Source organism: Chiloscyllium plagiosum, chromosome 27 (genome assembly GCF_004010195.1).
Source record: "Chiloscyllium plagiosum isolate BGI_BamShark_2017 chromosome 27, ASM401019v2, whole genome shotgun sequence".
In the NCBI taxonomy this organism is placed as follows: domain Eukaryota; kingdom Metazoa; phylum Chordata; class Chondrichthyes; order Orectolobiformes; family Hemiscylliidae; genus Chiloscyllium; species Chiloscyllium plagiosum.
Genome location: NC_057736.1, coordinates 13,383,423 through 13,394,816, shown reverse-complemented (window position 1 = coordinate 13,394,816; position 11,394 = coordinate 13,383,423). Strand labels below are relative to the sequence as shown.

At 45.3% G+C, this 11,394-nt stretch overlaps 1 protein-coding gene across 1 annotated transcript in view; it reads left to right on the top strand.

Moving 5' to 3' along the window:
* Positions 1-6,493: 6,493 nt before the first annotated feature.
* Positions 6,494-11,394, top strand: part of pdia6 (protein disulfide isomerase family A, member 6) — a 21,610-nt gene continuing 16,709 nt past the window's right edge. The window contains exons 1-2 of the mRNA XM_043717444.1: positions 6,494-6,907; positions 10,674-10,812. Coding sequence (XP_043573379.1) covers positions 6,865-6,907; positions 10,674-10,812 — 182 coding nt within the window. The 5' untranslated portion in view covers positions 6,494-6,864. The remainder of the gene's footprint in view (positions 6,908-10,673; positions 10,813-11,394) is intronic.

Genomic DNA, 11,394 nt, shown 5'->3' with positions numbered 1-11,394 from the left:
CCTACTTCTTCAACCAGGATTCTCGCCCACCCTCCTGACGACCCCTTCTCCCGCCTCCAACACACCCCATCCACCTGGACACCCCATGCTGGCCTCTTACCTGCCCTCGATCTCTTCATAGGCAACTGCCGCCGCGACATTAACTGCCTCAACCTATCCACCCCTCTTACCCACTCCAACCTCTCACCCTCCCAAAGTTCAGCCCTTCACTCCCTCCACTCCAACCCCAACCTTACTATGAAACCGGCAGATAAGGGAGGCACGGTGATAGTTTGGCACACTGATCTTTACATTGCTGAGGCTAAATGCCAGTTCGCGGACACCTCCTCTGACTGCCCCCTTGACCATCACCCCACCACCCACCACCAAACTATCATCTCCCAGACCATCCATAAACTCATCACCTCAGGGGATCTCCCATCCACCGCCTTCAATCTCAAAGTCTCACAATCCCGCACCGCCCGTTTCCACCTCCTGCCCAAAATCCACAAACCTGAACTGCCCCAGCTGATCCATTGTCTCAATCTGCTCCTGCCCCACCGAACTCATCTCTGCGTACCTCAACGCGGTCCTTTCCCCCTTAGTCCAAGAACTCCCCACCTACGTTCGGGACACCACCCATGGCCTCCACCTCCTCCATGATTTTCGCTTCCCCGGCCCCCAATGCCTTATCTTCACCATGGACATCCAGTCCCTATACACCTCCATCCCCCATCACAAAGGCCTCAAAGCCCTCCGCTTCTTCCTTTCCCGCCAAACCAACTAGTACCCTTCCACTGACACCCTCCTTCGACTGACTGAACTGGTCCTCACTCTGAACAACTTCTCTTTCCAATCCTCCCACTTCCTCCAAACCAAAGGAGTAGCCATGGGCACACTTTACTAACACCTTCCACCCCGACCTCAAATTTACCTGGACCGTCTCAGACTCCTCCCTCCCCTTCCTAGACCTCTCCATTTCTATGTCGGGCGACCGACTCAACACGGACATTTACTATAAACCGACCGACTGCCACAGCTACCTAGATTACACCTCTTCCCAACCTGCCCCCTGTAAAAACGCCATCCCTATTCCCAATTCCTTTGCCTCCACTGCATCTGCTCCCAGGAGGACCAATTCCAATACTGAACAACCCAGATGGCCACCTTCTTCAAAGACTGCAATTTCCCCTCAGACGTGGTTGATGATGCTTTCCACCGCATCTCCTCCCCTTCCCGCTCCTCCGCCCTTGAACCCTGCCCCTCCAATCGCCAGCAGGACAGAACCCCCCTGGTCCTCACCTACCACCCCACAACCTCCAGATACATCGTATCATCCTTCGTCATTTCCCGCCACCTCCAAACAGACTCCACCACCAAGGATATATTTCCCTCCCCTCCCCTATCAGCGGTCTGGAAAGACCACTCCCTCGTCAGGTCCACACCCCCCACCAACCCAACCTCCACTCCCGGCACCTTCCCTTGCAACCGCAAGAAATGCAAAACTTGCGCCCACACCTTCCTCCTCTCTTCCCTCCAAGGCCCCAAGGGATCCTTCCATATCCATCACAAATTCACCTGCACCTCCACACACATCATTTACTACCTCCGCTGCACCCGATGTGGCCTCCTCTACATTGGGGAGACAGGCCGCCTACTTGCGGAACGTTTCAGAGAACACCTCTGGGACACCCGCACCAACCAACCCAATCGCCCCGTGGCTGAACACTTTAACTCCCCCTCCCACTCCGCCAAGGACATGCAGGTCCTTGGCTTCCTCCATCGCCAGACCATGGCAACACATTGCTTGGAGGAAGAGCGCCTCATCTTCCGCCTAGGAACCCTCCAACCACAAGGGATGAATGCAGATTTCCCCTCCCCCCACCTTATCTCAATCCCAACCCTCTGACTCAGCACCGCCTTCTTGACCTGCAATCTTCTTCCCAACCTCTCCGCCCCCACCCCCTCTCCAGCCTATCACCCTCACCTTAACCTCCTTCCACCTATCGCATTCCCAACACCCCTCCCCCAAGTCCCTCCTCCCTACCTTTTATTTTAGCCTGCTTGGCACACCTTCCTCATTCCTGAAGAAGGGCTTATGCCCGAAACGTCGATTCTCCTGCTCCTTGGATGTTGCCTGACCTGCTGCACTTTTCCAGCAGCACTTTTTTCAGTCTTTTCCCTGAGGTCGGGGAGTCCAGAACTAGAGGGCATAGGTTTAGGGTGAGAGGGGAAAGATATAAAAGAGACCTAAGAGGCAACCTTTTCACTCAGAGGTTGGTACGTGTATGGAATGAGCTGCCAAAGGAAGTGGTGGAGGCTGGTACAATTGCAACATTTAAAAGGCATTTGGATGGGTATATGAATAGGAAGGGTTTGGAGGGATATGGGCCGGGTGCTGGCAGGTGGGAACTAGATTGGATTGGGATATCTGGTCAGCATGGACGAGTTGGACCGAAGGGTCTGTTTCCGTGCTGTACATTTCTATGACTCGATGACTGTATAACACAGCAGACAAGCAGGAGGCTGGGAGAACACTGCAAGGCAGGCAGCATCAGAAGTTGAAGAAGCCAATGTTTTGGGTGTAACCCTTTTTCAGAACTGGGAGTAGGCATAAGGGGAGCTGCAGATAAAGGGGGAGTGGGTTTGGATAGGGAGCGGCGCGGAGTGGTAAGGTGGTGATGGTTGAACACAGGTAGAGGGTGTGGCCTGGTTGGTCGATGGGAGGAATTAATCTGGTTGGTAGCTGGAAGGAAGGGCTGGTCAGAAGAATGGAAGAGAGGAGGAGGCACTGGAAAGGGAGTCCGGGGATGGGAAGGAAGGTTATTTGAAATTGGAGAACCCAATGTCTTCTGGGCTGTAGGCTGCCAGGCAGAAGACTAATCCTAACCCTATCCACCCATTTCAGTTCTCATCCCCATTCTCCCTCCAACTTGACCATCTTTGGCCTCATTCATTGCCAGAATGAATCAGACCACAAATTGTAGAAAGAACACCTCATCTTCCGCCTGTGCAGCCTACAGCCCTAAGGACTGAACATTGAATTCTTCCAGCCTCCTGCTTGTTTTATTTTCTTTTAGCAGTGCCGTACTGTTTTTTTAAAGTTGGAATTAAAAGTGAAAATGTCTATAAACACTTTAAGGTTCTGATCTCTTATAGTATTCAAGACAGATTACCTGGTCATATTTCTGTTTGAAGTTAAAAATGACAAAAGGCCATGTTATAGTCCAACATGTTTATTTGGAAGTACAAGCTTGAAAGATTGCTGTGAAAAGTGCTACACAAATCAAATACTATTATTTTACTTCGTTACTTGTCATTTTCACCTCATTTTTCATTGTATCATCATTTCTTTTGTCATTTAATCTCTCTCTCTCTCACACCTCTCTTTCACCTCACTGCAACATCACTGCTTTTGTGCTTTCTTCCCCACTTAACCGCTTTCCCTATCTTTTTGTTCTTGCCTAATTGATAAGTATGCAAATATTTTTTTCCAATTCTGAACAAAGGCTATGACCTGAAAGCTAATCTCTGCTTCTCCCACATCGCTCCTGGCTAATCCATGGAATATTTCCAACATTTTCTGATTAATTAGGCCGCAAGTATAATATAGTCAGAAGCTAATCAACAAAAAGTGTGAAAAGAACATGGAACCTCCTACTAAAAAAAAGTAATTAAGAAGGAATAAATGAAACTTACATTTAAATAGCAAGTTTAATAAAATAAAGCATCCCAGTTCAGGAACAGTAAAATGAAATAGTGAGGAGAAAGTGAGGTCTGCAGATGCTGGAGATCAGAGCTGGAAATGTGTTGCTGGAAAAGCCAAGCAGGTCAGGCAGCATCCAGGGAACAGGAGAATCGACGTTTCGGGCATAAGCCCTTCTTCAGGCTTGAAATAGTCACATTAGGAAATATCAGGTCTGATTATCAAAAGCACGATCAAAAATATTTTAAGGTGCATCTTAAAGGAGGAAAATGAGAAAGAGAGGTGAAAAAGAGGTGCACGGAGGGTGTAGCAGAGCTCTTCAATTCTATTAGTGACGTCCTGGAAGAATTTCAGTAGAATTGTCAAACATGACAATTTCCTGTTATAAGTCAATGCTGACTCTAATGATGCTACCATTGTCTTCCAGTTTTACATTGTACATAGCATCACATTCAGTTTGAGAGGGATAATTCAGGTTAGAAAAACTGTGATGTCGCCACCATTACAGATGCCAGACTTCAGCTAATTTGATTCAATCCGAGTGATGTCAAGAAACAGTTGGAAGTGCTGGGTACCACAAAGCTATCCACCTATGACAACATCCCAGTGGTACCAAAGACTCATGCCCCAGAATTTGCTGTGTCACTAGCCAAGCTGTTCTAGTAAGCTGCAGCACTGAATCTACCAGACCATGTGGAAAATTGTTCAGATATGTCCTATACATAAAAAGCAGGAGAAATTCGATCCGGCCAAATACCACCACAATTGTACACTCTCGATCATCAGTAAAGTGATGGTAGGTTCATCCATATAGGCTATTTTGATCTACACTTACTCAGTGATGCTCAGTCTGGGTTCTGTCAGAGCCACTCAGCTCCTGACGTCATTACAGCCTTCATTCAAACATGGATCAAAAGAGCTGAATTCCAGAGGTGAGGTGAGAGTGACATGAAAGCTACATTTGACCAAGTCCAGCATCAAAGAGTTCTAGCAAAATTGGAGTAAATAGAAATCAGAGGTAAAACTCTCCATTAGTTAAGTGTCATACCTGGCACAAAGGAAGATGATTTTGGTGTTGGAGATCAGTCATCGCAGCTTCAGGACATCTTTGCAGGATTTTCTTTGGGTTATGTCCTTGGCCCAATGATCTGTACTACTTCAATGATTTGCCCTCCATCCTAAGGTAATAAATGGAGGTACACGCTACCAGTTGCAAAATATTCAGCACCTTTCATGACTTCTCAGATACTGATACAGCCAAATGCAGCAAGATCCAGATAATAAGTCGGCTTAGGCCGGCACCTGGCAAATAATATTTGTGCCACATAGGTGTCAGGCAATTACCATCTTCAATATCATCCTTTTGGCATACAATGGTATGGCCATCATTGAATCCTCCAGTATCAATCTCCTGGGGGGTTCCATTGACCAAAAACTGAACTGTACCGGTCATTGTAAGTTCAGTACTATGGCTGCAGAAGCAGGTCAGAGGAATGAGGAACAATGACATACATTTAAGAAAATAGTTTATTATTCACAAGAAAAATATATTCAGTGAGAAAGGAGAATTCAAGAAGGGATAAGTTGACCATGGTTAATCAGCATCCAGTTGAAAGAAACAACACACGATGTGGTAACGATTAGTAGAAAGCCGGAGGATTGGGTAAGTTTTAAAACTGACAAAAGATAATGAACAAAATAATGAAGATAATCTTTGAAGGTAAACTTGCACATAATATCAAAAAGAACAGCAAAAACTTTAAATCTATATAAAGGAAGAGACAGGCCAAAGAGAACATAAATGCTGTTGAAAATGATGCTAAGCAAATAATAAGGAACCATGGAAATGCAGAGGAGTGATAAATACATTGCATCAGTCTGCACAGATGCTAATACTATTCCAAAATACTAAATAAGGGGCAAAAGGAGGAGAGGAAATAAATACTATAACTATCATTTGAGAAAAAGGATTAGGGAAAGTAATGGGGCTAAAAACCAATAAGTCCCCTGGATCTGATGGATTGCATCATAGGATATTAAAATAAGTAGCTACAAACATAGTGCAAGTACTGGTTGCAATCTTCCAAGGATCCTGGAGTTCTGGAAAGGTGCCAGAGAATTATAATACTGCCAACGTAACATCTTTATTTTAAAGGGGAGGAGACAAAATAAGATAACTTAAGGTCATTAAGCTTAACATCTCTTTTCGGGAAAATGTTAGAGCTCATGTTATTATACTACCTCCAAACTATGGTTTCTTCTTAAGTAAGCCAACATATGGTACCTTAAAAAGCACCTGAAAATCAAAATCCATTACATTCACTGCTTTCCCTTCATCTATCCTGCTTGTTACTTCCTCAAAGAATTCTAATACATTTGTCCAGCATAATGATCATATTATGTATTTCTAAATGCTGTGGTATTACATCTTTTATAAGAGATTCTAACAGGTCTTTTTCTTACCCTCCCACCCTGTTTTTCTCTATCTCTTCCTCTTATTCTCTCTCCCTAGTACTTTTGCTGTCCATCTCTCTATCTTCTACTGTTTATATCTCTCCCATTCTCCAATTGTGTATATTTCTCTCTATCTTTATCCTGCTTTGTCTCTCGAGCTGTCCACTCTATCTCTCCTACTCTATTTCTCTCCAACCTCCTTCTCTCAATCTCACGACCAACTATTTCCATCTCTCCTAATATTCCCCTTCCACCTCTTGCATTGCTCTACTCTGCCAGGAGCGCCGCTGCTGCTGACACGTGTCCGATTCTTGATTGGTCAAGTCTGCAGAAGCCGAGCTGAAGTCACAAAGGAGCAGTAGCCAATGGGCAGCGGCCACGGCAGGAGCGGTCGCGCGCGCTGCTGAGCGTGACCAGTAAAGAAACTGATTAGGCACGGGCCGGAGGGACTTGACCATCCGTGAGCAGGGATTTGCCGCCTAGTCAGAGGCAGCTGCCCGAAAGTCTGACCACAAGTGAGAGGAGATTTAACTGACTGGCTGGCCGGCCGGAGGCAGCTGTCCGAGAGACTGCCCATAGGGACTGGCTAGAGAGCGCCCGTGAGGCAGGGACTAACCGACTGGCCGGAGACCGCCGCCAGCACTCGCTGACTGAACGAGGGCCTAAGCCCCAGTTTACCGACTTCTTTCACGGACCAGCGCAGCCGGATCACTTCGGTGCTAACTATGAAGCCCAGGAGCAGGGAGACGGGTCTGCTTCGTGTACTTGGTGAGTGTCTCCCACTCTATCTTGTACATCGTAAAGGACGAGAATCTCTGGGAAGGGAAAGGCAGTGACATCCCATGGCACTCAGACTTTGTATCCGAGCTGTTTTTCCCCAGTGAATACATGGGAAGGCCGTCTTGCCTGATTTGAGTAATGCTATTAAATCTGTCTGTCTGGTAACGCCGATAGGTCAAGAAAATCTCAGTGGGCCCAAGTAATAAAGGTGAATCGAACATATATCAAAATCTTGAGGTTTGAAGGATGTAGCTGAAAATGTGTTGCTGGAAAAGCGCAGAAGGTCAGGCAGCATCCAAGGAACAGGAGAATCGACGTTTTGGGCATAAGCCCTTCAGGAATGAGGAAAGTGTGTCCAGCAGGCTAAGATAAAAGGTAGGGAGGAGTGACTTGGGGGAGGGGTGTTGGAAAGATAGGTGGAAGGAGGTTAAGGTGAGGGTGATAGGCTGGGGTGGGGGTGGAGAGGTCAGGAAGAAGATTGCAGGTTAGGAAGGCGGTGCTGAGATCGATGGATTTGACCGAGACAAGGTGGGGGGGAGTGGAAATGAAACTGGAGAAATGAGTTCATCCCTTGTGGTTGGAGGGTTCCTAGGCGGAAGATGAGGCGTTCTTCCTCCAACCGTCGTGTTGTTATGGTTTGGTGATGGAGGAGTCCAAGGACCTGCATGTTCTTGATGGAGTGGGAGGGGGAGTTGAAGTGTTGAGCCACGGGGTGGTTGGGTTGTTGGTCCGGGTGTCCCAGAGGTGTTCTCTGAAACGTTCCGCAAGTAGGCGGCCTGTCTCCCCAATATAGAGGAGGCCATATCGGGTGCAGTGGATGCAATAAATGATGTGTGTGGAGGTGCAGGTGAAGGAGGGAAATATATCCCTGGTGGAGGGGTCCGTTTGGAGGTGGCGGAAATGACGGCGGATGATATGCTGTATATGGAGGTTGGTGGTGTGTTAGGCCCCTCCAACCGCCATCAGGACAGAACTCCACTGGTCCTCACCTACCACCCCACCAACCTCCATATACATCTTATCATCCGTCGTCATTTCCGCCACCTCCAAACGGACCCCACCACCAGGGATATATTTCCCTCCCCTCCCCTATCAGCGTTCCGAAAAGAACACTCCCTCTGACTCCCTTGTCAGGTCCACACCCCCCACCAACCCAACCTCCACTCTCGGGGTTTAAACGGGGTTTGCTTTTTTTGCTTATACTCCGAACTTGTTAAATAAATTTTTGTGAATCTCTTCAGTGATAGTACTCTTGAACCTTGTTAAAACCTTGCTTTTGGAACTACAAGCTAACATGCATTTGAAGCAGTTACTAGATACTAAAATGACCATGAAACTTGATACAAAATCTTAGGTTTATTTTATTTTGTATCACCAGAAGAAAACTGAGATTGTGCTAATTTGTGGAGTAATCACAAAGGATGGGAGCAACATTTTGATATTGGCTAATATCACTTGGTTTTTTTAATGTTGATAAAATGAATCAAAAAATCACTGGGGCTTGTGTCACTAGATAGGCCAGCACTTATTAATCATCCCCAGTTGCCCAGATGGTGATTGGGTTAGCTGTGTTGCTGTGGGTCTAGAATCGCATGGAGGCTCGCCAAGTAAGAACGGTGCATGTTTTCATCAAGAAGTGCTCTTACACACAACTGAACATTTTTGTTTTCTCCCATCACTTATTTTCATCTGTTAGCCACTGTCATTAAATCATATAATCAAGTGATTAATTTACGTACAAGGTCTGTTGAAGGGAATACAACCTAAATGACATGAGTGAACCAGATCAGCAGTTATTGCATGATTGCTCGAAGATGAACTTTTAATTACATCAAAAGTTAATTCAGAACTTTAGCCTGGGTTACTCCAGTTGCACTCTTTAATCAGGATAATTTTTCAATCAAAAATTGTGACTAGATTTGTTTTGCAATTTACTCAAATGGTTAAACTTTCTAACAGTTATGTTGTACATACGTTTTGAATTTAGGCCTGGTTTAGGTGTACAGAGGAAGGAAGAATATTTTTGTGGATGAAAAAAGATGTAGTCACAATAGACAGAGCCAGAGCCAGTTGAACTATCAGCATTGTGCCGCATGTGTTTAATTTTAACTGTTAAATAATCCTGTTGAGTTTACATTAACAGTAGAAACCTCACTAGGAACTTTATTGGTTGTCAATTGAGATTAATACCTAAAGAAATATATCCTTTTTAAAATGCATTGGTCAGTAAGGCATTGTAGAGTCATAGAGATGTACAGCATGGAAACAGACCCTTCGGTCCAACCCATCCATGCTGACCAGATATCACAATCCAATCTAGTCCACCAGCCAGCACCTGGCCCATATCCCTCCAAACCCTTCCTATTCATATACCCATCCAAATGCCTCTTAAATGTTGAAATTGTACCAGCCTCCACCACTTCCTCTGGCAGCTCATTCCATACACGTACCACCCTCTGTGTGAAAAAGTTGCCCCGTAGATCTCTTTTATGTTTCCCCCTAAACCTATGCCCTCTAGTTCTGGACTTCCTGACCCCAGGGAAAAGACTTTGCCTATTTACCCTATCAATGTCCCATATAATTTTGTAAATCTCTATAAGGTCACCCCTCAGCCTCTGATGCTCCAGGGAAAATAGCCCCAGCCTGTTCAGCCCCTCCCTATAGCTCAAATCCTCCCTCCAACCCTGGCAACTTCCTCGTAAATCTTTTCTGAACCCTTTCAAGTTTCACAACATCTTTCCGATAGGAAGGAGACCAGAATTGCACGCAATATTCCAACAGTGGCCTAACCGATGTCCTGTACAGCCGCAACATGACCTGCCAACTCCTGTACTCAATACTCTGACCAATAAAGGAAAGCATACCAAACGCAGCCTTCACTATCCTATCTACTTGCGTCTCAACGAGCTATGAACCTGCATTCCAAGGTCTTTGTTCAGCAACATTCCCTCGGACCTTACCATTAGGTGTATAAGTCCTGCTAAGAATTGATTTCCCAAAATGCAGCACCTCGCATTTATCTGAATTAAACTCCATTTACCACTTCTCAGCCCGTTGGCCCATCAGATCAAGATCCTGTTGTAATCTGAGGTAACCCTCTTCACTGTCCATTACACCTCCAATTTTGGTGTAATCTGCAAACATACTAACTGTACCCCTTATGTTCGCATCCAAATCATTTATGTAAATGACAAAAAGTAGCAGACCCAGCTCCGATACTTGTCAAGCGCCTTACTGAAGTCCATATAGATCACATCCATCGCTCTGCCCATCAATTCTCTTTGTTACTTCCTCAGAAAACTCAGTCAAGTTTGTGAGACATGATTTCCCATGCACAAAACCATGTTGACTATCCCTAATCAGTCCTTGCCTTTCCAAATACATGTACATCCTGTCCCTCAGGATTCCCTCCAACAACTTGCCCACCACCAACGCCAGGCTCACTGGCCTATAGTTCCCTGGCTTGTCCTTACCACCCTTCTTAAAGAGTGGCACCATGTTAGCCAACCTCCAGTCTTCCAGCACACAACCTTGGGGCTTCTCTTTGAGGCTTACAAAACCTGAAGAAGTTAGATGACTTTTAGTGTTGTCTAAGACTTTTCATTAGCATTTGTTATACTGAATTATGCAAGGATTGAGCTTTTGGATAAATATGTTTAAAATGTTAAAAATTCTATGGACATCTTTTGTTCCATCTCTATCTGCAGTATCAAGATTCTGAATCTAACACTGGTGTCCTGTTTTGCTTTTGCAGGTATTTTTGGGTCTTTGCTGGTTACAGTCAGTGCTCTTTACTCGGCAAGTGATGATGTCGTGGAACTAACACAAAGTAACTTCAACAGAGAAGTAATTGAAAGTGATGAACTCTGGTTGGTGGAGTTTTATGCACCATGGTAAGTCAGAAGAACATTAATTTGATAATTGGAGTATGCTACACCTTGTAATTATGAACCTGGTCATGATGAATGTGCATGATATTACTGTAGCCTATTGTTTGCCATTTGTATGATATTCTACTTACATGTTTATATTTTACTTTATATACAGCATGTAGTACAGACTAGCTTCAGAAAAAAAAATACATTTATCCTAGTTAGCCATCCATTTGTTTGTGCAGACAAAGCAGGAAGTCTAATTAATTTGATTTAAGGTAATCCCAGAAATAATGTATGTCAAAGGTAGTTGGTGCCATTATATTTTGAAGGAAATACAATTTAGATTAGATTAGATTAATTACAGTGTGAAAACAGGCCCTTCGGCCCAACAAGTCCACACCAACCCGCCGAAGCGTAACCCACCCAGACCCATTCGCCTACATTTACCCCTTCACCTAACACTATGTGCAATTTAGCATGGCCAATTCACCTAACCTGCACATTTTTTTTTTTGTTGGAGGAAACCGGAGCACCCGGAGGAAACCCACGCAGACACGGGGAGAATGTGCAAACTCCACACAGTCAGTCGCCTGAGGCGGG